At 37.0% G+C, this 27,641-nt stretch overlaps 1 protein-coding gene across 1 annotated transcript in view; it reads right to left on the reverse strand.

The window, feature by feature from the left end:
* The window catches only part of CNTN3 (contactin 3), a 112,772-nt gene that overhangs the window by 29,084 nt on the left and 56,047 nt on the right, over positions 1-27,641 (reverse strand). The window contains exons 3-7 of the mRNA XM_076346680.1: positions 24,333-24,428; positions 11,402-11,605; positions 11,003-11,105; positions 9,841-10,025; positions 1,680-1,816 (exon numbers count right to left, since the gene is read on the reverse strand). Of these exons, the coding sequence (XP_076202795.1) occupies positions 1,680-1,816; positions 9,841-10,025; positions 11,003-11,105; positions 11,402-11,605; positions 24,333-24,428 (725 nt within the window). The remainder of the gene's footprint in view (positions 1-1,679; positions 1,817-9,840; positions 10,026-11,002; positions 11,106-11,401; positions 11,606-24,332; positions 24,429-27,641) is intronic.

The raw sequence follows: 27,641 nt of genomic DNA on the forward strand, positions 1-27,641 counted from the left end.
TGACAAAGACAAAACCAAAGGAGCTTCTCCTTTGGGGAAAACCAGAGGAACAGTAACAGACAAAAGAACAAACTATTTGCTCAAAAACATTTTCTGATTTTTTTTTTTTGGATCCGGACACGGCTTACCAGGCCTAATGCAATGGTAGGCACTCTCTGCCTTTTCTAAGGGCACATACTTACAGTTGGCCCCACTGCAGGGTGACTCCGGCTATCTATGGGCAGCCAGGACAGCTCAGCTCCTTCCTTGACAGGTCCCCTCCCACTTGACTGCAAGCTGCTCAGCCAGTTAGACAAAGGACAAAACAATCCCAAAGCCTGAGCCTCCATGTCTTCATTCTCTCTCTCTAGCAACCCAAGCTGCTCTTCTTACTCTTCCTTACAAAAGATTTGTTTATGGAGAAGGGGAGCTGAGCGGAACAACCCCAGCAGATTTTTGTGGAGGAGACCCAGCATGAAGAAGGATTATTGCAGTCCTTCTGCAAGGAGCTGAAGACAACTGATCACTATACACAGAGAACTCCTCTTCCGATGTCTCCTCAATGCCGGCTTTCAAAGAGTTAGTCCTATAGTTTACAGTCCTTAAATATTTCCAGAGTAAGTCACGCTGACGCCCTGACACCATGCCAAAAGGCTGGACACCAATACTCAAAAGTGGAGAAATGGGAAGACCGAATGAGAGAAGATATTTTTGTACTTACCAAAGTAAAAAAGCACATGCACATTACCTCAGTGACTTGTGTGATACAGTAACAATGCTCTTAAATCACTGAGATGAGATTTTGTACTCCCTCATTTAACCTGTCCACAAAACACTACCATTCCTTTTAGTGAGCATATAACTATAACACTCTGAATGGTAAGAATGTTTTTCAGCGCTTACATCATTTTTCACAGCCATCCACTGAATTCACGTGAGCAGTTGCTCTTTCTTCTTCAACTGTGAGTGCCAACGTTGAGCACAACGCATCGGCCAAGGGGAAAATGCCTTCAGTGATGGGCTAGGTCCCATAGTTTATATTCCTGATAACCTGAACTGGGCAATTTTCTCAATGAAGCAGTGAGGTTTAAGATCAATATGGGCATCAGATGCTTTTCTGCGTTTCTGATCTGGGAGACCGAGTACCTCACCTTCTAAGTACAACCTCTTTTCCCTGTCACCAAATGCATTACTTTCCATTAATTTAACAACTGCATTAAAGCAAATACCTATGTTACATTGCTATTTATATTTCATTCTTTGTACCAAGTAATGGTGACCCTATGAATTTTTAGGATTTTTGTCTTTTTTCGTCAAGAAGTTTGAATATATTTTCTTATTACCTTTAATGAAACGCCAATAGCAAATATCATTTAAGTTCTCTATCCCTCATTTATGGTTCTTAATGTATAACTTTAATTAAACTTCCTTCTCCAGTCTTTCCTTACGTAATTATTTCTATGGTTCTATCATTGCTTTTTAATCTGCTTTTAGCTGGGATATTTTTGTACAACATGATTTGTCTTTGTATTTCTGGTATTGCAGCTTTTGAAGTTTCCATGTGGATGCTCTTGACAAACATACGAAAACCAGTATAAAATATTTCTCTTGAATAATTACATGGACTTTTGCGAACTCTCACACTTATACGAAATATTGTTAATTTTACATAGCATCACGTTTTCAAAACAGAAGGTTACCTCTATTGACAGTTGGTCTCCATTCTTCAGCCACCTATACGATGGTTTGGGCTTCCCACTTGCTCTGCAATCCCAGTACAGGGTGTCCTCTACAGCAACTTCAGTATCTTTTATCATCTGGATCCAGTGAGGTTTTGCTGCAGATGAAATACACATCAACAACGAAGACCCTAACAAGTTACTGTTCCATATGAGAATCAAAGGGTTAATTTGCACGGCACTCATCAGTTTTCTGCATGGACTGGTTTGTACCAACAGAGGTTCTCACTGGTTCTGCTTCAAGTCACCTAATGAAACAAATTACTCGCTGTTCCTTTTATACATTTTTATTACAAGCAGTAAACCGAAAGAAAACTGAGATTACAGATCACTAAAGCTGAACTAGTGAAACCAATATTAAAATCACAAATGATTAAACAACACAACTTTGAAATCGAGGTAAATGTAAGACGAAGAAATTAGTGGTGATACTGGAATTAAATAATTGCTGTAGCTAAATCATCAAATTAATACTGAACAGAATCCTTTAAGTCCTAAAAAAATGTAATGGTATGTCAGCCTTAGTTCTAAATACCATTTAGATTGTTTTCTAATGCTAGTCAGTACTTAACTGGATGAATACATGGATATATGGGACTGTTTTTGAAAGCAGTAGTCTTAGCACAGCATTTGCATGATGCAAACCAAAATATGGCCTTAAGAAAGCCCATAAAAATCACTGATTTTTAAAGAAAATTTTGATGTATTAATACCATACGCCCTTCAGAATTATCTAAAACACAATTAAAACTGTAAAGCTAGAGTTTAAAACATCTGTTACAGCTTTCATAGGGTAAAAAAAAAGCTCACTTGGCAAATAAACATCACTGCATGAAAGACAACAGTAGTTTATTCCTTTAGTGCTATTTCACACAAGAGCACAACACTTTTATAGCTAATTCGTGTGAATTTTCTTTGAATTTGTTCTATTTACCAGAAAGTTTATAATCTCAATATATGCTATTTCTCCAAGAAAAGATAAATTCTGGATATTGCATATAGAGAAAAGAGATAAAAAGTAGGATGAAACTTGATTGCAAGCTAAGGGCAAAAGAATTTTCCAGAGTCAATTTGATTACCTTAAAGATTTTCCTCAATTGTTAATTTAGTAAAATCTCATAACTCTTACATCAAAACAACTAGGGGAAAAAAAGTCCCTGATGATACAGGAAAATATTAATATTTAATAAATGAGTTTTGGAAGCACAGAAGGTCAGATTAATTCCCGTTGAACTTCCTACTACAATGGAGTTACACCAGCAATTAATTCAGACCAGGGAAATTAATGACTCGCCCATGGCCACAAGGGATGTCCGCAGCACAGCTGAGAGCTGAATCTGTTCCACTGCCATAGGCACAAGACCAGCAGACCAACATTTGGATGAGGGGTGGTATTCATTTCATTAAAAAAAGATTCATTATTTTCTAGCATACAAATTTTCTCTCCATCATATATTCTGCAATACAGCGATAAGATCTCAACATGATCACGTAAGTACCATACTTTCATGATAACAAGGATTAATACTATTTACGATTTATATATACACATACTTAGGATTAACTTCTCACAGAAGAACTTACTAAAATGTATTGAGATAATTAACTTAGGAGGTTTTGGAATTCAACCAGTATTTGCTGACAGTGAAACCTTCTGTTATTTCTTTTGTTTTGCACATCCCTTATACCCCATGAGAATTAATGCCTTTCCCTGATTTGGGGATGATATATTTTTTTACACTCTTTTTATCAAGGTCAGCTCTAAAAGACAGGATAACCTGATCTTTGCATCAGACAAATGTACTATCTTACTGATACTAATTTTGGTTAAGTCTTGAAAGTTAATGTTACAACACTAGAGTTCAAGAAAGAGCCATTGTCTCTATCTCACATTGTCATTTGGCGTATTTGCCCCACGTGTCAAGGGGATGAAAGCTCAGGACTCCATGTCGGCATGCTTCCTGTACTGTGCATACCTAAATATTTATGCAACAAGCAACAGTGCTTGAATTATTGATGGATCCATACATGTGCAATATTTCACATCTGCTGCACATCTCCACTTGAAAGTAGGTTAAATATAGTCTATTTTCAAGTTCAAGATCTTGCATTCAGTTCCATTAATAAGAAAAACATTGTCTACACCATAAATCTTCATTTTAGGACTCTTCATGTCAGACAGTCTTCATTGGAGGGTTTCCCAAGTCTCCACGGTAGATATGATAAACTGGGTCATTTTGGAAAGCGTGGGAGCAAGACAACCACTCAGAACAGAAATGAACAGAACAGAACTTCCCAAGCCACAATGTGAGAAATTTATGGTGCTTATTTACAAGAGAGTGTTGACGTAGACTGTAGTGATTTTCTTGAGGAAGGCTCTTTTTCTCTTCAAATTACTGATGAAGGAATTCACCAGAAAGAAAAATACCCTTTCAATCTCAAAGTCTTTCTAATACTTTTACAGCCTTTTTTAAACTCTTTGAAAAAGAACAATTCAACTAACCAGTTCAAAATTGAAAAGGCAGCTAAACAGGGGCAATTCCAGCTGGGAATATTCCACTGAATACTCTGAATCTTGGCCAAGGTAAAGATGTCCACATTGCAGCAGCTGAGAAAAGTGCAGACAGAAGGTCATGTATCAGCAGATCTACACACCCTCTCAAAACATAAGCATGACTTTCCAAGGCCAGCACTGCCCTTTTTATTGAGCTCTGCCTGACTGCACCTAGATGATTCTGAATACACAGCTTTATTCCTCTTGAGGTCTAGTCGCTGTTAGGCAAATGTTACCTGTTTAGAACATCTGGTTCCACCCCCACTGCCACATCTGCGCCCCTTAAGAAAGACTAATGACTTGGTAACAAAGCCTCTTTCTCTCATGGAGCTACTGCATTGGCTTGGCGTATAGCTCAGATTGTCCTGAGGAGACACCACTCCTTCCTCCTTAAGCAAGGAACAGGCAAGCAGGCAACATATTTTCATTCAGATGAAAAAAAGATGACGTCCTGTAAGTTGAGAAGTTGGAAGTTAATTTTAATGGAGTTTGTAGTGCAGGGTTTGAGACTGTGATAGGAATCCGTATTGTGTGGTAATATTAAGAATTCTTAGGAACTTGCTATGCAACCTTCATGAAAGATTCATATGAAGTTCCCTTAGGACGAAATACTTGTAGGTAACTGATTTTCTAAAGAAGGTTAGCTGTCAGCCTCATGGTCAGTCACTTGGAAAAAGACCAGACTCTATTTTGCTTCAGTTGTTTTTGCCTAAAATATTCCTTGCAATACTCATGGTCCCACAGGCAAGAAGTGATACAAGTGTGCAACTTCATAAAATTTATCGCAGTGAGAAGACTCGGTCACCTTTTTTTTGGTGGCTACAATCACCCTTTTCTTCCAGCTAATTAGCCCAGGCAGGTCTTCCTGAAGAAAACAACTGTTGCTTCATTACACTGTAGGCCATAAAGAAAGCAAGAACCATTTTTTTTAGATTTTTAAGAAACCTTTTGCGATGACTGTTCTGGGGTTTGATGCAAATGAAGACCAACTGCAATGAGTGACTGCAACGAAGCTCTTGGAAGCAATGGCTGAAGAAGCTGACAGTTTTCAGAAGTCGAGCTGAGATCTAATTCGCAAATAGCTTGTGGGGTACCGTGAATGATGCATGCCAACAGGAATTTTTATATCTGATTTCCTTCAGAGCGTGAGACTCCAATAAAAATCTCCTCCTAATTCTGTAAGCCATAGGAATAGCACGAAGGAAAGGCAGAGCTTCAGGCCCATGACTTTTGCCTAGACACTGCGCTCTCCCAGAGAGTACTGAGGTCTGCCATGCCTCTGCTTGGAGGCAGAAGACTACGGGAAGCTCTTCCATAACAGTCCCTAATTGGGGCTCGCAGATAAGATGCAGTCTGCTTATACACATATCTTTACTTTGAAATTTACAGTCTGAAAGCTGGGCTGGAAATCTCCTTTGAAAATACCTTTGGATAGCTCAGCAGTTGGGCAATAAATCAGAGTCAAAAAGAACTTTCCATAGTTCAAGAGAAAGCAGCTATGAAGCATACTGGGGAAAAAAACCAACAGAAAATGTAACCATTTTTCTAGGTAGTATATCTGAAAGTCAGGCTATGACACTCATACTGATGCCTACAGAAGTGATGAATCTTATTTTATCTCAGAACTCCAAGTGACTTTAAGCATGAATAACTTTTTTTCTGATAAAACAACTGGGCCTAGAGAAGCATCCAACGCATCCCTGAAGATGCCCATTATTTGACTTCCATTCAAAAATAAAAATGCTCTCAAGCAACAGGTAGTTGCTACCTCATTGGGGAAAGTTTTAGGATGTAAAAAAGATGAACAATTTGTCTCTGTAGCAAGGCAATTAAATTACTAGACAGCATCGACAATTACACTCTAGGTTGATCAAACTCAGCAACTCTTTGATATTATTTAGTCATTTATAGTTTTGTAGTTAATGTTTTGAAGACATCTCCATGAACAAGATAGAGTCAGGCTATCAGACAAAAGCTTTAAACAGTGAGACTCTTCCACATACAGGAATAATGTAGTTTCAGTATAATGTTGGTGGCACATTATTACCAAAGTAATTAACAAAACATACAAGTATTTTTTGATACACTAAAAAATTATGTAGCGTCTATGTATTACTGGGTGGGTTCACCTTTGCTATCACAGAGCACCACTGCAGAGCAAAAGGAGAACAGCAGCAGAATATTTTCTCCCCGTTAAACATTTTACCTTGCTACTGTCAAGCATGAGTTCCATTAAATCAGCATGTGCTAATTAAGAATATATTTTCTTCAGTTATACTTTAAATTAATTGCTTTACATATCTCTACCATGTTACATGTTTAATTGCATCTTAAAATACAAAAATGTAATTGTTTCATCTCTTCTCACTTTTCCATGCCATGAAACGCCTCATTGATTCTTTCTTCTTTTATTATCTCTTTATGGAAAGGGCTAATAGCGATGACAAACGAATATACTAATAAAGTGAAAGCAAATTATTTATATATTCAGGTTTTATATTAAATCAAAGTTAGATAATCTTGTCCTATTTTTAGCACATTCTGAACTCCCCTAAGGAGAAAACTGGCATTAAACAAATGTTGGAACTATACAAAGGACAAAAAACTGAACATTTGATGTTGGGCTTTTCTTGATAAAATCCTTCATGACAAAAAAGAAAGATTAATAGTCTGTTAGTAATGTTATGAAAGAACCCAGAATATGTGTTTTAGAGTATCTATTTTAATTACCAACTTCAACTATGGGTTGAGACTTATATTTAAAACCCACAATGAAATTAGAAAAAGCAGACTCATTTTATTTTTCATAAAGAGAGTTACAGATGTGCACAGAATTTCTAAACCAAATTTATAAGCATTCTTGAGAAAATGACTACGGATGCAATTAAAGTTGAGCCTATGTTCAAATGCTTTGTGGTTTCAAGACTATAATTCATTATTGGAAGAAAGGCAGGATAGCACAGAAAACATAACTTTTTTTTTTTTTTTATTTTAATCAAACCATTTATGCACTGAAAACCCCAATTTTCAGAATTCAAATTTTACAGTTTCAGCTCATAGAACAAATCAGGAGAATACGAGTATTTTGCTTCATAGCAGAGCAATGAAATGTTTCAAGCTTTTGTTTAGGACTAGCTTTCTGTTTCATTTACAAAGAATCTTTAAAATCTGCAAAGAAAGGAAAACTTTCTATTTTACAGTGAAATGGAAAATTTTTATATATTTTTTTTTTTCCCTGAAGAGATTTATTTTTCACATTATTTCACTAAGACAACTTGGAAAATGTTAACCCCAATTCTTCTTATACTCTTTCCTGGGTAAGCCAGAAACGTGCTTTGCTCTTTTGAGGAGAGAAAAATAAATGTTTCACTATTGAAATAAAAAGGAATTTGTCCATTTGTAATGCGTCTCTTTTTCTATATAGGATTAGCAGACACGTCTTACACTTCTACCATAAAATGTTTTAACAGCAGCCAACATCCACTAACATTACCACATAGATTTGAGTCATCTTTGCCAGCATTGGTACTTTCTGGCAGATGGATGTTTTTTATTCTAAGTCTTTAGTATATTGCATTAATTTTTGCCAAATCCTCATCTGCCTTTAGAACAACTTCCTTAAATATTGATCTTTTATTGGAAGACGGAGTGGCATATGGTTAGATTTCTTTACCAGACAGATTTCTGAGCTTTGATATCAGACGCAGTGGCAAGCCATCAGAAGATATTATCTTCAGTTATAGAACATTATTAATCTACAAACAGAATCAAAATCCTTCAAATTATCAAAAAGTGTTAAAAAGATCCTATCCTGAACACAGACTTGCTGGCATTCCATTTGCAACAACAAAGCAAGTAACAGAATAAGAAAGATTACTTACATCTACTTAATTCTGCAGAATGGGTTTCATTAAGCAGAACAAATGAAATGAAACAGTTGGAGTGCCATTAATGCCATTACAGGTCTCATTATTCTTTTTAGGATAAACATCCATATTAGGGATGAATCTAATATGGGCAGACATTTATATTGGAATATGAACTCTATTTGAGGGTTCAAATCCCTTTCTGGATTTGTAATGAAGATGTTCACACTAATTTACTTGTCACAAAACTGCAACTTGCTTGCCTTTATTGATTAGCAACATCCTTTATTTCAGCTCTGGGTCCTTTAATGAGCAAAACAAAACTTGGGAAGCAGGTCAAATATCTCAAGATTGCCCACTGTCGTAATTACATTACAAGGACTAATGAGCAAATCTACTCTATTTTGTATGTAGTTTACATTGACATGTCTTACAACTGCCCTGATTTAAAACTGCAATAGGAATACTGAGCCAAACCGATGTACAAACCACAACTTGTTTGAAACTTTCAAGTAGCGAATAAAAGTCACTTTATCCAATCAAATGCATAGTGCCAAGTTTGGAATGACAGATGATGCTGGCAGACGAAGCATCTTAGATCTTTTGCCCTGTTATTCATAGGATTTCTCAAAAAGTCATAATTACAAGTAGTACATGGAAAATTCAGGCTGCTCAAAGTCCCCCATCCAGCCTAACCTTGAACATTTCCGATGATGGGGCAGTGATTCAGTGTAACTATTAATTTGGAAGTTGAGGGGGGGAGAAGTCTCTTTTCCTTCTTCCTTATAAAATCTGTTGTGCCTTAAATTAAAATCTTCATTAACTAAATTCTACACTGCAGCGCTTTGTGTGTTCTAGTAAACAGCAGCTTCCCATACAGAAGTAGTGAACGGAAAGAACGTTTGCTTGAAGTTGCACTGTAGCTATGCTCCACGCTTTTTTATACTTTAAAAAATTTAAAAAAAAAAAATCTTTGCTCAAATATTTCTACATGAGGAATAGCATTCCAAAGCACAGTCTGAAACACACTTTAAATTGCCATCTACCTAAAGAAAATTTTATTTGCCGAGATCTGGCTTCAACAAAAATTGTCAATTACCACTTCGTTGCAAATCACTCTAGCTTTAAAACACCAGCAATGTGCTTTGCCGATATTCATTTCACTCTATAGCCTTAAATGCACAAGAAACACTGTCTGCTTCCAGCTATTAAATTTCATATTATTTCATTTCCTATGCTGGATTATATTCTCTCATTTTAAAATAAAATTGGCCGTTTTGAAAGCAAAGGATTGACAATATCCATCAGTAATCTTTGCCTAAAGCAAGACAAAATTTATATTTCCTGTAAACGCGAGGCCTAAATGATCACCCAAATAAACCCAACTGACTGAAAATCTAAGGTTTCACCAATGGACCAGTAAGTAGCGTTTAAAAAAAAGTCTTTCCATCATAGAAAAATAAGCATAAGCACTTTCTACACTACTCTTAGCAACCCTTTTGAGCCTGGACATTTATTACAAGTGTTATGCAAAAACCTGGTGCAGAAGTTCTCATTCTCTGCGAGTAGTTGAGATGCCACGGATTTTTAAGCACAAACACTTGATGGCATTGCAGAAGCTATAAACCCAAAAGTACCCTAGAGTGGCTTATACTTCATGTGGAAAGAAAGGCAGGAGAGAAGGAGAAAGTAAGTTTCCTACCGTAGTAAGTGAGACGTCCTCTTGCAATGTTTTTTCCTCTTGAGTTTTCAGTAATACATTCATATAGTCCTGCATCCTCCTGCTGGAAATTAGGTATTTCAATCATGCCATTGGATTTCCTAAGCTTTATTTTACTTGGAAATGGCAGACCATCAGTTCTTCTCCAGTTAATCTGAGGCACAGGGCTAAAAAGAAAATAATGGGGTTTTAAACAGCTTTGGTTACAGTACTTGATTGTCAAAATTAGAAACTTAAACTAATATACAATAAAACTCAGAAATAACTAAAAGCTTGTGTCAAAAGTGGTATTCATACCATATATGACAGATGGTCAGACACTATGGCAACTGATTTGCATGTACTGTTCTGTATCATACGCTATAATTTGTGGTACCAAATTTTTCATTAATATCTGTGTGAATGTCCAACGATTGTAAAATTTCTTGTAAATCAGCACTGGCCTCCCCTGAAGACAGGTGAGATTTACCAGTGACTTCCATGGAAGGAGAATACAACAGCCATTCATTCTCCGATTTTAAAACTTTCACTCACCTAGCTGGGGAACCAAAGCAATAGTATGTGATGAAGTTATCAATCGGGCGCTTAAAATTATGAACACCTGACAAAGCTGTCTGCAAATAAACCACAAAGTGGTAAGTAAATACATTTACAGAAACATAAATGCATTCTCAGATCATTTGTGAAAAAGAAAAGATATCCATTGTGTGTGAAATATCATTCGGAAGAGGAATACATTTTAATCTTTATTTCAGCTATAAGGGAAGAAAAATATTATGAAAGCATCAAGTACATTTAACAGTAAAATTCAGACAAAATTCTGGCAGACTTTAACGACCTTTCCTTCTACACACAGAAAGCAGAGCTAGGTCAAAGGATAGATGCAAAACTGCACTGATCTTCTTCAAGATAATTTGAAATGAAAAGTAAATTCCTGTGTTGCCAACATATACATTTTAATTCTAAACAAAATAAAAAATTACTCAAAGACTCTTTGCCCTCTTATTCCAAGGCAGTAATTGTGATGATCAAAATAGGGTCATTAGAAAACACCGCCAAAACAACTGCCAGAACTCCGCATCTCTTGTGCGGATGAACCCTAGTGTGCTTCAACTTTCAGTATGGGTGAAGTCAAAAAACTTACTTTCCTAGTGCAAAGCATTCTAGCTTCACAGTTGAGCCTTTAGCTGCAGGAAGCGTCTCAGGAAACTGAACTTCTATTTTGGGTTCATATTCTCCCATCACACCTATGTGAGACAATTGCAAAAGGTAATTTTCAATTTTTAAAGCCTTTTTTCCTCTCTTTAGCATTACATCACATTAAATTCAAAATCAAGTTTATTTCTCTCGCACTCCATATATAAAGAGAAGCATAGGGACCTGCCAGTGAAATCACTGTCAGACTTAGGAGAGGAAGAGGAGCATGCAACACAAAATACTTTATCTTCTTATAAAGCAACCAATATCCTGAAAATGCAGAGTCAAAAACGTTCACTGATGACTAGATGTGTTACTTATTCACGACGTAGAAAGGAAGTCATACCATCCGTGCGCAGCACTAGAGGAGTTGGTGACCCAAGAACTTGGCTGTTGGTCACAGTGCTAGTTACAACGCAGGTGTAATTTCCTACATCCGACGGCTCGACTTTAGCTATGTAGAGGTGACCGGTCTCTTGAGACACAAATCGCCGACTGTCCTCTTGTACAAATGATGGATATTCATTGAAGATCCAAGCAAATGACAATTCTAGTTGGGAATAAAAAAGAAGTAAAGATGTTTGGTAGGGTTTTTCACATTTTTTGCTTCAAAGATCAGTTTATTTTATTACTGTACTTTACAATATTGTATTATATACAATATTGTATTACGTAACAAATAGGACCAGAGAGCCAATGACTAAGAAAAATAAATTTTAAGAAGTACCAGAAACTAGCAAAACCCAAAAAAGGCAAAACAAATCATTTCTTCACCAAAGCCGTAACTCTTCCAGCAGGAGAAAAAGGTAAAAGGAATTAAAAGTGTTTATGCAAGGATAATGCTTTTTATCTCCTCTTTTTTTTTTTCCTAAGACTTAATATGGACAGAAATAGGAGCAGACAACAAAAACGAGACCAAACTTTGCTAAAATGGAATCATTACTCATTCAGTAGTTACTTAACAATTCAGCTAGATACTTATCAGATAGAAACAGCACAGGAGTATGCAAGCCAAAGGAATGTCAAAAGAAGCATGAATTCCCAGTAGGGCTCACCACACAGCCAAACTGTTTTTTTGATACAAAAGTCCATAAAAATTCCATTAAAAAAATCTCTGTATAATACGGCAAAGTAGCTCTCACTGCCATTCATTATGGTCATTTGAAAGGAAAAACCACACTTCAAAAGATAAACTAAGAGATTTGGCAAAAACTGCACTAGAATTTATTTTTTTCTCAACACCACTCTGAGCTCTGTGTGTCCAATTTTAATTGGCAAAAGCCCCTTCCTGTGCAAGGCCATGTGCTTGTCTCATACAGAATCAAAGGAAATTAATTTTTAATGGTTTTCTAGGCAAGAAATAATTTTTCACCCATGTGCCACTCAGCTGAAAGTTTATAAAAAGATTACAGCTTCTGCAAGTGCTAATTACAGACGATTAATAGCTTGATTGACCTGCCTTCATGTTAAAATATCTTGTAGTGTTCGCACTGCCCCTACAAAATGGAGATCACCCCTTTTTGCACAGGTTTAATTTGAAAGTGCATATGTTTGGATGCAGTCATGAAATGGAGAGTAGGCATTTTCATAACCCTCACAGTTGAGTATGAATATGCACCCAGGAAAGCGCTAAGCCGACAGGAAATTTAACACAAGGTAAGATTGCACAGGTGAAAAAACATTCGATAAATGACATTATTAAAATATTTATGGACTGGCTAATCCAAAAAGGGCATCAAATGAAATGGCTTATCATAATTGCATTTAATTTTCTTCTATCAATATTTGAACTCCTTCCATTAACATCATTTTGCAGGAGTGGTGTATATGAACAATTAACAGTCTCAGGACTTTTCTCAAGAGTTAAACTTTTGTCGTTTTTGGAAATATTTATTGTTCAAAACAGCCATCTATCCTTCTGGACCTGCAGCGTGTCTGCTCACGTGAAACAATGGCTTTCACTAAAAGTTCCTTCCTACAGAGCATGAGAGGTATAATGAATTTATGATAAGGAAGGCCAACAAAGATTTGCCAAGAAAAGACAGGGTAGTTAGTGCAGTGGAAAGTAAAACCCTATGATCCAGCTTGACTTCAGTAAGACTTTTGAGATGTGCCACAAGAGTCTCATACACAAGCCAAAGAATATTCATACAGTCAATAAAAAAAATATTCTGTACGGCTTTTCTCCCATCTTACAACAAATACCAAGATGTAGGTGTCAATGGTTTGCTGTTGAATTGTGAGGGCTTGTTGAGTAAGCAATGCGCAGCAGGGAGGTGGCACCTGTGCACTGTTCTCGCTGTGGTCTGGCACTATACAATATCTATCAGCCACTTCAAAAAGAAAAAATAAAATAAATAATTTTAAAAAAGGAAAAAAAGAAAGAGTACACCTGAAGAGTTTAAAGGGGACTAAAACCTCTTTGAGAGCAAAGATTATATGGTCTTGTTAAATGGGAAAGACTAGAAAATGAAGCATAATTCCATTTCTACAGAGCAGCTGGATGAAGAGAGTGACCATAAGGCTGAGGCAAAGGCTGTAGACCAAATTAGGTATCAATTCAGGAACTGTAAGAAAAAAATAATTTACATTTTCAGCTCTACATCAAACTCAGACATCCACAAGACACAAAAGTGTGGGAAGCCAGGCTTTATTGGTTCTGGTATTTATTGAGCTACTTGTTTTCCTTAGTTCAAAATATTATTTTATTCTTTAAAAAAAAGAAAAGAAAATGAAAAAAAGACATTATTCTAAACATTCAAAGGGGACGGACAGATCTGGATACGCAGCAGGAAAATAAGCAGCTTGATTTCGTTCCTATTATATTGGGTTAAGTCAAGAGTAAACTCATTGAAATCAGTCATTATGATTATGAAAGCCACGCAAAGTGTATTCCAGTTTAATTGGATCCTTCAACAGCCTATGAATAAGCACTCCTGGAAACCTAATTTCCCATTCAACACATATTTTCATCGACTCTCTTAAAAAAGGAGCAGGGTGTTTCTTTACCAGTGCCCCACAGCCATATCTCATTTTATATTTATAGTACTTTACAAAATTGTATTCTTATTTTCCAAAAAATATCGTATTAAACAACTTGTTCTGTGATTTATTATGTTTATACCATTTGCCTGTTGCTGATCCCAGGGCACCTCAAGGGACATAAACTCACTCCCTTTCTGTCAATTACAAGTTTTCAGTTGATTTTCTGTTATAAATGGAAGTAATATGCCTCTCCCGAGCTTCCTCAGAGACCTAAGCCTTTGCTTTCCAATGCATTTTCTCCTTATTTGGTGACCATACATGGATAAGGTATTGGAAATTACAGTTATTACTCAATTTTTATTTGTTTACTACATCTTGGTTGGCTTCTTCTCTTTATTTTGCATTATTTGATTATTATTTACTGTGCAGTCTACAAGCCACAACACACTCAGCATGCTCATACTGTTCTAGGCGCTTTGTGCACCTAAGTGTTCAATTAATAATTGCTTACGAAATTGCCTGTCATTTTCAAACTTAAATTTTTACAAAATTCAACAATTAAATCGGCACGGCCTTTGAGGTCTACCATGGCCATTTCCTGCCATCTATGAGCCTTAAAAAAAACCCCTATCTTCACTTTCTATGTAAGAAAAAATAATGTTGCTCATACATTTAGTAGTTTTTAACTGGGTTCAAAGTTAGGCCTTAAGCTCACTGTACACGCTTTTGAAAAGATTGCTTTTAATTATGTTACTCCTTTCCTCTAAAGGAGGCTGCAACACATCAGTGGGAGACCACTGAATGGAACCAGGGCAATTTTTATTTCTTGTAAACAGAATTTAAGAGACAACAGTAGTTGTGGAAATCCAAAACTACAAATGAATTCAGGAAGTCAGCAAAGCAAAAGTTTGTGTTTGTGTGGGGAAGCATATAGACCTATGACCAAAAGGAGAAGGACAATTCATAAAGTTTATTTTATCCACTAAATGCACAAATTCTGAAGGTCATCGCTTGCTCCTTTTGTTCTGGACCATCACTCCTATACACCTGCTTAATATATACCCGCTAGCCCCATAATTCACACTGAAATGACATTTCTAAAATAGCCAAAAGTAAATGATGTGAACAATATTGTTCTGAAACAGATTTAAACTCAGGGAAATCCGGTCAGTTTTGAACATTACTGAAGCAGATGTTTCCATAAATAATCCTGAAAAGAAATTAGAATATTTGATTTTGAGTGCCTCAAGCTGACCGAACAATAGTTAGAGGTTTTATGTTTTATTTTTTAAAGAAAAGAAGTTTCATGTCAATCATTGATACCCAAATCTATATTATTTCATGCAGTTCTCCAACTCAGATTTTACAATATTCTGTAACAGAGATACAACGGGAAGCTGAAATATCCTGCTATTTTCTGTCTTCAACTGGCACTCTGCCTAACCCGCAGGATGGTATATGGCTTTTAAAAAAAAAAAACAACCTGTTTGCAAGAAAGTAATCAGACAAAATTTAGCAGTGACAGAAACTGCAATTAAAGACATGGAAATCTGTAACAGCCAGCTATTTTGAATTATCTACCTTAGAGTTAAGAGTAAAAGTAATGGAAAAGTAACACTGATTTTGAGAGGATAATGACAGATTCCATAATTAAGGAAGAAACCAATTAGTTCATCATTTGGCCCAGTTTCAGTTCAAACTGCGATGAAGTGACAGCAAATGGAGAAAAGCCCCTCGCTCTGTGGATGAGCAGCGCTCAGGAAGGAGCGAGCTCTCGCGGCCCAGACGCGAAGGCAGCAGGTACGGCTTTGTGGGGCAGTCACACACACACACACGTCAGTTTGTCAACACTGCTGAGGACAGCTCTGTACGTCGGTCTGCACAGGAACCCCTAGGAAAGTGCAAACAAATTATTTAAAAGCGGGGAATTAATCTGCATGAGGTAAAAGTGCATTAAACTCCCAGAGGATGCTCTTAACCTAGACAAACTGTCCTTAGTTCGCGGCAGCCTAATCCTTAGAGGATTACACTGCTATGGGTTTAGGTCACCGTACGTGTGGATGCGAGTGCCCCCAGGGGCTATAATGCATTTTATCTTACATGTACTACCTTCAAACTTCTCATTAACTACTTTACTTTTCTTACTTGGGCAAACCCTAGCTACTTCATCCCACTTAGTTCACTGCCTCGAGCAGCCTGTCCTTCCTTCAGAAAGCCAGCGCAACCAGCTGCAAGGCTGCTCTTGGTGCCTGGACTTCAGCGCCATGCTCCCCCCCCCCCCCCCCCCCCCAAAAAAAAAAAAAGCAGCTAATTCTTTCTCTCTGCCATAAAATAAATCACTCTTTAGGCAAACGTTAAAGGTTGTTTTACAAATAAAGATCTTAAACACCTTGTCTTACACCTACAGTGCATATGTACTCCAATATGGGATCCCCTAACATCTTTCTAAACTGGATATTACAATGTCTTTAGGTGCCACTGTCAAAAATGATACCGTTTTGAGAATGAAAAAACTCTTTAGAATTTTATTGGGAATAAATTGTACATAGTTTCAGGGTTTCAGGGTATATTCTTGAGCACATTAAATGCCCAGAAACTGAAAAACTGTCCTAAGTATGTTCAGCTGGGAAAAACAAAACAGAACTCAGACTGCGTATTTCCAAGGGGGATCCTGAATTGTTTGCATGCAAGTAGTTATACCACTAATAATGCAGAAGTCTTTAGCTGTTCACAAAACCTGCAGTCACACTTCAGAGTACAGTCTATCTATAAACTGTAGGTTGGTAGTTTACTTTTTGTTAATGTTTTCTATATAAAAATAATGACAATTACAAAACAAACCTCTATAGTAGGGCTTGAATTGTGGTCACCAGGAGTAAGGTGAAATAATGGGTATCTAGTTAAAATAGTTGCAGCCTTTTCCCAACTTGGGGAAAAAAGTTTGGAGATTTATAAACACTTCTGAAATTCCCCCCAAAACTCTTTAGAATAACTTTCTTCTTTTGGCTGAAGATATTTTTGTTTATACAAAATGTAAATTGCATGATGGGAATCTGAGTCCAGCTACAAAAAGTGAAGAACATATCCTGAGAAACTAATTTTATTCCAGAGTACAATGGAAACACTCTGATTTGAAACTAATGTATACCATTAATCGTTTTGGCATAAAAAGTGTATTATTTTGTAGATAAAATATAAAAGATCAATTTTCAGCATGCTGTGCAGGTAGTTAGGCATGCAACTTCTGTGATGGAATAACCCAAAACAATGAGAGCAGTGCAAGAGACCTATGTAATATCTTGCAATTTCCATCTACACATTTAATGAGAATATTGGAATGTTTTAGCTGAAATTGCAAGACTCCTACTTCAGGCTAACACCTAATTTTAATTTTTAAATGGAATATGGTTAAGAGTCCACTCGTTTCCTGATTTTGAAGTGAGCTAGTGTGATGTAAAAAAAGATGCACTTCTTTAAACATAGTTGCAGCATAAATTGTATTTTTCTCTACTGTCCCCCCACCTACACCACAACCATAGACCGGCCAAGGAGTAATTGCACACGCTAGTCTGCTACCTTTGCATGGCTGCCACAGGTGACAGAGCTCCGGTGATGTAAAACAGCCCACTGAAGGTCTGTTTTTCTCTAAACTCGACAATCTGTAGAGTCTTCCTAAGTCTTTCAAAGCAGCATCAAAAGCAAAGCACACCATTGTAATTAAAATGTAAACGTGTGTAAGCTCATCCTTGGGAAACACGGATGCTCAAGACTGGCAGCGTTATTTCTTTATCAATACCACAGAAGAACTCATGTTACGTACGATTTCCAAGCGACACATCCACTGGAAAAGCAGCTCGGCAATATGGCCTCGCCTGCTGTCTGCCTTCCCCCCCCCGCCTTTCGCCTGTCACGCGTGGGGTTCGACCATTAGCTAGCATTAAGTTTCAAACCAAATGTGACCTTGTAATATAGAAGTGCTCCTTAACCAGCAGGTTAAATGTTCCTCGGTGCTCCGAAGGAAATCCAGATGCTAATGGGAAAGTCTGACAAAATGCTTTTCTACATAGGGTTCCAGTGCTGAATAAAAACCCAATTTTGTCTCCCCTGTAGCTGTGCAGGATGATGGATTAGTTTCTCTTTATCACATTTCTGAACTAATTGTTTCAGACTAGCTGTGTCACTCAAACTGTACTGGCTCTGATCAAATTGTTCGTACTCTGGAAGTATGCAGAAGAGTCAAACTGCTTTAGGAAGCAATATTTAAATGCATACCCATTAGCCATATCCATTTCAAATGACAAATTGTTCTTCTAATCACCTCCCGAGAACTTTACATTTAATTGCTCAGAGCATTTCGAACAACTCTGTTGTGCTTTTTCAATAGTTGAAAGTATTTTAAATTGCTTCCTGCCTATAATAATTTTGAGGATAAAAAGATGATAGTTTAGCTTATTGCTCAACTAAAACACATCTGATTTCTTCTGAATGTTAAATATTAGTGAGATAAACTAAAGGAAACTAATGGAAATACCCGAGTGTAAATTTTCCAAGAAATGTACTAATGTTTATAGGCAGAAGTATTAATTAGCGACAAATTTCATTGGGTAATCTTGCACTCATTTAGGAGAAAGTACTCAGTAAACCCCTGTGAAAAACAAAAATTACTTCCAGTACTCTTGTTAACAGCGTAATGATCAGCTATGACTGTGTGCTGGGACTGCAGCCATCTCCCTCCTGCCTCTTCCTAATCAATTACCCTGTTTCTGAAGAAAAACTCAAATATTTTAGTAGAGAAGATAATAAAAAGCTGGAGGAGAAAAACGCCACGGTAACAATTTAGGGATAAAAATAATCTCGGTAGAGGGCCAAACCCAGTTATTTTCTCCAATTTTCTCCTCTTTTTCCCAGGGCATACCTGAGATACCTGGGACTAGCTACGTGAAAAGGCTCGACCTGAACTTTTTTCTTGCAATTTGGTTCTTCCTAATTTACCTCTCCCTCTTTCATTCCATCCCCGCTTCTTCCAGCAAATATCCCACCACTGAGAGGAACAGTCTCCCATTAAAAAACACTCTTATGCCATATTGCTGCCTCTTGCAGTTTATTCAGGTTCAGGAAAGAGGGCTAATGAGAGCAGGTATCAGCAATGAAGCGCACATCCCATAGTCTTTCGAGGTCTTCTGGAGTGCCCGCATACATTTTGCTGATGAAACTTATGCAGTATTAGTCCCACCAAAGCCTGCTCTACTCTTTGCTCTCTCCCACAACATTATATATGCTACTACTATACGTACTGAAAGTCTTAGTGAACCTTTAGTGGAAACCAAATGCACTGCAGCCAGCAGGAGCTGACCCAATCTTATGCAAAACTCCTCCTTGGGCTTTAGGTGAAATTGTACCCCTTGCTGCACAGACTACAGCTTCTGACACACTCCCTCCCCCCACTTATGAAATAAATAATCTACCTTTAAAATACTGAGATTTAAAAATATTGTTTTGTTTTCTGATTTGTATATTTGGGAATGCTACTTTAAAAAAATATAAAAATATATATATGAAGGATTGAAGGCTAAAATCTTTCCTTAAAAACAAAGTGATAAAAAGCTGCAATATTCCTGTACCCATTTTGCAATGGGTATTCAAGATGTAGTGCAAAATTTACAAGAGCTAATATTACTCATCATAGATGTTTCCAGGCTTTATGCTCTACTAACTACCTGGCTATGAAGCTATCATCCTTCATGATCTAGATACACCTCTCGAACTAAGACTTACAAGAGGAATAGAAGACCAAATATCTAAGAAATAACATAGAAATACTAATATATTCATAGGTTCAGTGTCATTGACGTGCATAGTGAAACATGGAGTTAACAAAGAGTTCTGTAAGAATCTGGAGTGATACCTTGCTTGTCCAGTTTGCCCTTTCCCAAACTGGAATCATGCATCCTTTGCTACAAGGCTAGTTATACACCTCCACGCTAGCTTAAAAACGTGTAGTGTGAAGTAGCTGCAGATGTTGCACAAATACAAATAAGGATATACTAATTCTGGTTCACTTCAGCCTGGAACACAGGTTTATCAAAAGAAAAGTGCTTTAGAAAGACCGCATTTGATAAAGCGCGGAACAGAGAGCATCCCTGTAGCATTGGTTTGTTACTGGTGGTGAAAATAATGCTCTGACAGATAGAAATCATTGGAAAAATCCAGCTGTGAACATGTATTATTGTCTCTCCTATGGAGAAATAAGCGTGTCTCGGGTACCATTTGATTTCAAACTGTCAGCTGAAATTTGTGCAGATGATGATGATGACACCAGCAGGACTATAGCAAAATATACTTTTAAATAAAAATACCATTTCTCCTTGGCAGATTGAGAACAGCTCGAGAACACTATGGAACCATTTTTAAGGCCATTGCTTTTACAATATTCAACATACTATTCTCCTTAGAATGCATTTTTGTGCAAAAACCTCGTAACGAGCCTACTGCAAGTATAATTTCTTGTTCACGCCCAGATGGGTGTCATCCACGATCTGCAACAAAAGGAAAAAGTAGAGGTGCAAACCCAGGATGCTTTCCACCTCCTGAAAACACACTGATGGGCAGTAGAAAAGAAACCGTATTCTGGAGCTCTACCAGTTTGGTTTTGCTTTAAGGGTATGAAATCTTTCCAAAGCCAAATAAGTAAAATCAATTCAATTTACAGTCCCCTGAAAAATAGCATGTTGATAGTCAAGAGTTGTGGAAAATAAATAATCAAAGCATCAAAATATTTCTGGCATTTGAGATACTTTCCATGCCATGTTATTCATGAAGCACAGTCTTGCTGGAACTTGCAGGTCTCCAAATGGCAATACAAGAGACATGAGCAAAAATTTGCAAGTCTAAATACTAATTTGCAACAGACATGACATTATTCACTGAAATATTTGTCATACCAAGCAGTGAGCAATAAAATTGGGATCTATTTTTCCATGATCTAATATAATTTCAAACCAGCATGTCACAACTTTAAAATAATAAGCTATAAGCTAGATTGATCCCTATCCTTCAAATACAGTCTCATTTATCGATTAAATCTACATTTATTAGGGCATGATAGCAAAAGGGAGGACATATTCTTGCTGCTTTATATATGTAGAAATATCCTTGCCATATTGCATGAAATAGGGACACATATTCATGATTAGCCTCGTGCGATATAAAGACAAGTAGAATTTCCTTGCAATTTTGAAGCAACAGCTTGTTGGCTCCACAACGTTCTTGCGGGTTATGGTGATATTCCACATAGTAACACGATAACAGGGAGTATATCCACCAACATAAAACTAATGCCTAGTTTTTCTAGGCAAGCCTGAATTCCTTGAAAAGTCTGAGTAACCATCAAGCAAATCTTCACTTCTACCATTAAAAATCATCTTTTTCTCTGTGTGTAAAGCAGCCCTGAAACTACCACAGACAACATAAAAGGATTGTCTCATTGCTTTCTCCTCTCCCGAAGAACAGAATAAATTAGTAACATTTCCTGAAATCCAAAATCAATGTCAGATTAGTAAAACTGACTGTACTAAACAAATATAAATCACAATATCTAGCAAATAGAAATAGCATCTTAAGACAAGCTACATGATAATCAAGATACACATACAGTAGTAACAGTAGGCAAAACTCTAAAGGAACTTGTGGATTTGCTTTACTCAGGGCTTTGTCACTCCTTAGATACCGGTTTTGTAACAATTAAAATTATATACAGAAGTATGGTCATGCAGAACAGTGACAGATGACCATCTTAATTATCCAAAAATCACGGCTCAATTATAATACAACTTATATTATCTAACATAAAAACCAGTTGAATTAGTAAAATATTTTGGGGAAAATCTTCACACACAAAGCCAGTCATTCATTGAATCGCCCATTCAGTAAGTCTCAAATGAGAATGCTAAAAAAGGGAATACCAAAAAGGAAAAATGCACTAATTCTAAAAAATAAAAATAAAAAAGAAAAATTACTGGAGTGGTTTGTGATACAGCTCCTGTTTAATGACAGAAATATAAAACTCTGCACCCTCAACTGGAAATATCGAGCACCATCTTCCTCCCCCCGTATACCAACAGCCATCACAGAAACAAAGCTAAAATACAAACTCAGCATATGAGCTGGCGTGTATGAAATTAAATGGAGTTTCTTTGTTGGTTTAAATGTCCACACCCTGATGGAACTGGAGCTGCAAACTTCAAAAGGACTAAAGTACCATTAACTGCATGAATAATTTGCTCCCCATTGAAAGGGGATATTCACATTTCTTATGTGAATAGCTGTGGCTAAGATAAGCAAAGAAAAAAATATGCCGAATTGTACAAGAGAAGCAATTTCCTTCTACTTTCTTCCTACTATGAACTGCCATTTCTTTTGGGATGAACATTGGTTTCTCTTGTAACTGGAATGCTGTATATGGAGGAATAATTGCAATTTAATCAAGTCTCTTCTTGAAGACTCCTTACAGAGAACATAAGAAGTAAGTGCAAATCCCCACCAAGCTAGCAAGAACTTAGAAATTGCACGACATGGCAGAACACAAAAGAACAATTATTTCAGCAGCTAAAGGGGAAAAGAAAAAAAGGTATTTGAGAAGGTTTTTAGAATTAGTGTCGTCTGAAATTATTTGATAGCTCAGTGCAACGAATACAGAATCAAAGGGAAAAAAAAAATCAGATCACCGATCTGGAAAGGGCTGAACACCCTCAGAGCCCTCAGGCCAGGTCAGCTGTTCCTAAACTATCTCTGCTATTCCTAACAAACTACTTGTGCTCAATGAATGGATATTTTATCTAAGACTCACTGATCTGCATCCTACCGTGCCAGATCTAGAGGCACTGTATGCTTGATATCACCACGCTATAGGTCTATTTTAGTGAAGAAAGAAGAGGAAGGATTTATTCCACCTTGCTCCATGTCTCCTGAGAACTTTAATGGTTAATCCCCCAACTTTCAGACAAATCCAGGGATTTTAAATAATTCTGGTACCAATTCTCAATTCCATTTGCTAATTCAGGGAGCACTCAGCTTTCTTTTTTTGTGTGAATAACACAATTAGCGTGGGGGGTGTCAATCACATTCCATCTGCTGACTGCGAAAGAAATTCTTACCTCTTCCACATGCTGATTTGAACCACCATTCTTAGCAATATGAGCATGTTTTGTATAACCTCCTGTTTAACACCTCAAACTTAAACATTGCAGGCTCAGTGCAGAGTTGCAGTCAGTTTGGCAACAACCTCTGGCTGTATACCCATGCATAGGATGCGAGTATAAGAATGGCTGGGGTAATTCAGACTTTGGACTGCATATAGAAGCAGAATTTGATCATTCTAATTCTTATAGATAGCTGGGAGAATGACCTGTTTTCTCAGCAGCTGAAAAGACAAAGCTGTTGTAAGGCTATAATGATGATTTAAGAGTATGTATCAGTTTAGACAGAAAAATTCTGCAAGCTCAGACACTTGTAAAATTGCCACTTTATGGCTATTTCTGCTTGGACTCTGCCAAATTTAATAGGCCACAATACCTATATTATTGTATTCAATGTTTAGCTTATATTACCTTGTCTTTGCAATCAAATCTAATGTTTAACATCACAGCCCTTCAATAATGAGACTCCATATCAATCAAAACCAAATAAAACCAGTTACTTTCAAATATTATTTGAGGCTCAATAGCAATTAGTCAAAGACTGAGGACGCAGAATGAATAACACATACTTGCAACTTTTGGTCCACCAAGAATCCATACATCCAGTTTTCTTGCCCCCCCCCCCCCCTCGCGACAGCAGCGTTTTAAATTATGCCAACATCATTACATTACACTATCAAATGTCTTGATTGCAAGAGAACAGGCAGATACTAGCATAATTAAAGACAACAATCTACTCTTTGCAATTGTGTAGTCAGAGAGAAAACCAGATTCATCGAGGCTCAGCAATTGTGAAATTGGGCAGAATTTAACTCCAGAAGATACTCAACTAATTACTGGAAATATCATAAAAATCAGACACGTTAAGTGCACAGAAGTTACTAGGAGCGAGAAAGGCATTTCAAGATAAAAGTAAATCCTCTTAAGTACTTCCCTCCCCCTCTTTTGGTTTTGTTTCCTCTCTCTCTGTATTTACTTCAGAAACCAGGTTTCATTCTTGCTCTCTCTGAAGGGTCTCCCTTCTGCCTTTCCAGGGAGATATTCCACTTTACAGTCAATCAGCTCTGGTTGAAGCACAAAGCCTGGACGGTCCCTTACCTCCCGCCCGGGGGGGTGGTCCGCAGAGCAGCACGACTCCCTGCCCCTCTCGAACTGAGACCGCACTTCTCATTTTCGTCCTGGAGTTTTCGAGATCTGTTTTTAAAAGAAAGGTGAGCTGGATATTAGGAAACAGAAAAGACTAAGTATACAGGAGTTTCGAGTTCTCAAATCCTGGTATCACATTTCTTAATATGCAACTAAGTTCAGCGATTTCAGTGGATCAGTTGCAAAAAGAAATGGCTGTTCAACACGAGGGAGGATGACAGAATTAGGACTGAAGCAAACTAATTTACAAGAACATAATTAAACAGATTCTATGGCTAATTTTGTTCTTACACTAGGCTTATACTACTCTAATTTTGATAACCAAAAAGGAGTCATAAGCGTAACTTAAAAATAGGTCCTTAAGCCACTGTTTCTTCCAAAATGAAGGCTCTGATGAAAATAGCATCAAGATCCTACTGAGCTCCTCTAACCAACCATAAAATAACGCTAATAACACAGCTATTCAGTAAACGGATATATATCTTTTCAAACAGAAATGAAACCGCTCAACCATCTCCCTGCACTAAGCTCTGGTGAAGGCAAGCACTTTGCACCTCGGCGTATTGACCCAGCGCTCTGCTCTGCCTGGCTTCAGGTCTTCTGTGATCATTTCTAAGCTGTGTAAGAGGGGAAACAAATGCTACCGAGTATACATAAATGCAAAATTGCAGAGCAGCAGTATTTTATCATTTCTATTAACTTTCCCCTCTAACTGGTGACTCAAGATCCAAGCAAGCATGGCCTCCTTATATCCTTGAATTAAGCTAGATATAACATTCAATATAAACTAAGATTGTGGTTCTACGCTAAGATTTTCCCATGAATGAACCATACATTTTTCCATAATAAAACCAGACGACCTAACAAACTTTTTTTTTTAAAACCTTGTAAAAGATACTAACAAAACAGTCTTTAAAATACGGCTGTCTTTATAACGAAACATAACAGGAGTACTGAGTTGACCAACAGCAGCTATTTCCCAAAATATAATATTTTTTAATATTGAAAAGCAACAGCTGTTACAGTCAGAAGACTGAGCAAGAGTGATTAGAATTTCAATGCTTCATTTAAAAAAAATACACTTATTGCCGCAGTAAGATACTGTTCTATTATTCTTTGTTACTGCACATAAAGCTCATAGGAGGGTTTCTTAAAAGGGCTATTTTCAGCTTTCCAACTGAATTTCTGTGCAGATGTATGTCAGGGTCTATGTTTTCACTCACACAGTAAGTTTGGGTCTTTCAGCTGGTACTTCAGAGAAGAAGAGACATGCTATTCTACGCTAGAATGAATATAGCTATGCAATTTGGATTTTAAGATTTACAGAAAAAATCTATTTTACATATAAAATTAATTTAGGGCAAATTTCGCCCTCTTACATCACAACCACCGCGAGACAAATCTTACGCAATACCTATCATTTCTGTAATTAAGATGAACTGGTTTATCACTGCTTTCTAAGCACGTACATTCACTTATTGCAAGCATACTCCTTCAGAAAGTCAGTTGTCTTTGAGCTGTCCGACACACCGCACGAGCAGAATGGGATTGGGCTGGGAGCACCTTGGGAAGGGACGTGACCTGCAGGACATGCCGAGACATTCAGAAAGGCATGTCCTCGTTATCCCACAGGTACCCAGCGGAGACCCACCGCAGCTCTGCGGTTTGAGCTGTTGCAGAAGTTATTAATCACTGATTGCAGATGAAGACTGCTGTCACAGGGGAATAGTTTTTTGGAAACAAGCAGCAATGCAGAATCCATCAGAAAATGAAGGATATGAGCCATACTACAATAAAAGAATCATTTTTCACTAATTAGCAGGAAGCTCTCCATCCTACCTTCTAGAGTGGTTTAAGTACCAGACTAATCACACAGCTGCAGAAATATCATCACTTAATTCATTTAGATACTTGTATATTCTCTTTACACATTGTCTGGCACCACTTTGAAAATAATTAAACATCACCATGCAAAATAGTAAGAGTTTTCTATTAGCATTATACAATGAAGTCCAAACCTCCGACCTTGGAAAGTACTCACTGCTTATATATGAGATTCTGGTCTGATTTTCGGGCCTCTCTGTAGCATATTCAGAGTATTAAAGGTCAAAGCCAGTCATGTTCAGTAGAACAGCACGAGAGAGTTTCTTTTGGGGGTTTTGTTTGTTTGGGGTTTTGTTTGTTTTTAATAAAGCCAGTATCCTAACAGTAATAACACTAGGGAGTAGTGCTGTATCTTCTAACAAAACTTGCTATTACATGAAATCATTAGGAAGGAACATTAAGTTCTCAGAAAAACGACAGGGTAAATAAAATACTGTAAAAGGTGGGCAAATAACAGTAAAGATTGTTTACTTTTACAGATCGATTTGTATCTCTGAAATCAGAGGCTCTGATCCTGCTGAAATGTCTTAATAGATAAAATATAACTGGAAACAAAGAATGAAGATAAGAACAAGACAGAAGATCATTTTGAGGAGTGATGAGTCAGAACAGGACTCGCTTTTCAGTGCCCCATGGGAAGACAGTATCTCATTGTTTTGTTTGAAAGAAAAGGGCAGAAACATACAAAATATTTCTCCATTTTATCTATTGATCTCCAGATTGTCTTATCATCGGATTTTTAAAACATTTTTTATCTACTTTCTCAAACTGGTCACCAAAATAAAGTGTTTTAATTAGTTTCTCTTCCTACATCTTTTTCTTCTTACTTGCACTTATTATGATTTATTATGCCCCACTTTTATCTCCTTTCATCTGAAATGCTACCATTCCAGTAAGAAATGAGCAACTTCATCACTTGACTCTACCAGACAAGTCTCTAATCATAATGATGAAAGTATTTTGGTAAAAATGTTACAAAAACCTGACTACACAAGAAAATATTCAACTGAAAACCAATCTAGAACTGTGTAATTTGCAAATTAAATGTTTCTACTGCCTGTTTATAGTTCGCCATATAGAAGAAAATTTAAAATTAGCAACTGAGACTTTTCTGACTCCTGAAACAGCATTTTCTTCTCCCTTCCCATGCTAATACATATATTTGCCTCATCGCTTCAGTACCAAGTACATAAAGTTACATCAACTGAAATACACATGCCATTGCAATAAAATGGAACAAGAAAATATAATTCAGCTTTATTGAAAAGTCTGTTATTCTGCCTGAAAAGGAGAACAATGAAATGTGTTCTTGCACATACAAACAGCAAGGATATGAAAACCACATATTCCACTGGGTTCTCTCCATCCATTTAATAA

The sequence above is a fragment of the Aptenodytes patagonicus genome, chromosome 8, assembly GCF_965638725.1.
Source record: "Aptenodytes patagonicus chromosome 8, bAptPat1.pri.cur, whole genome shotgun sequence".
Taxonomy (NCBI): Eukaryota; Metazoa; Chordata; class Aves; order Sphenisciformes; family Spheniscidae; genus Aptenodytes; species Aptenodytes patagonicus.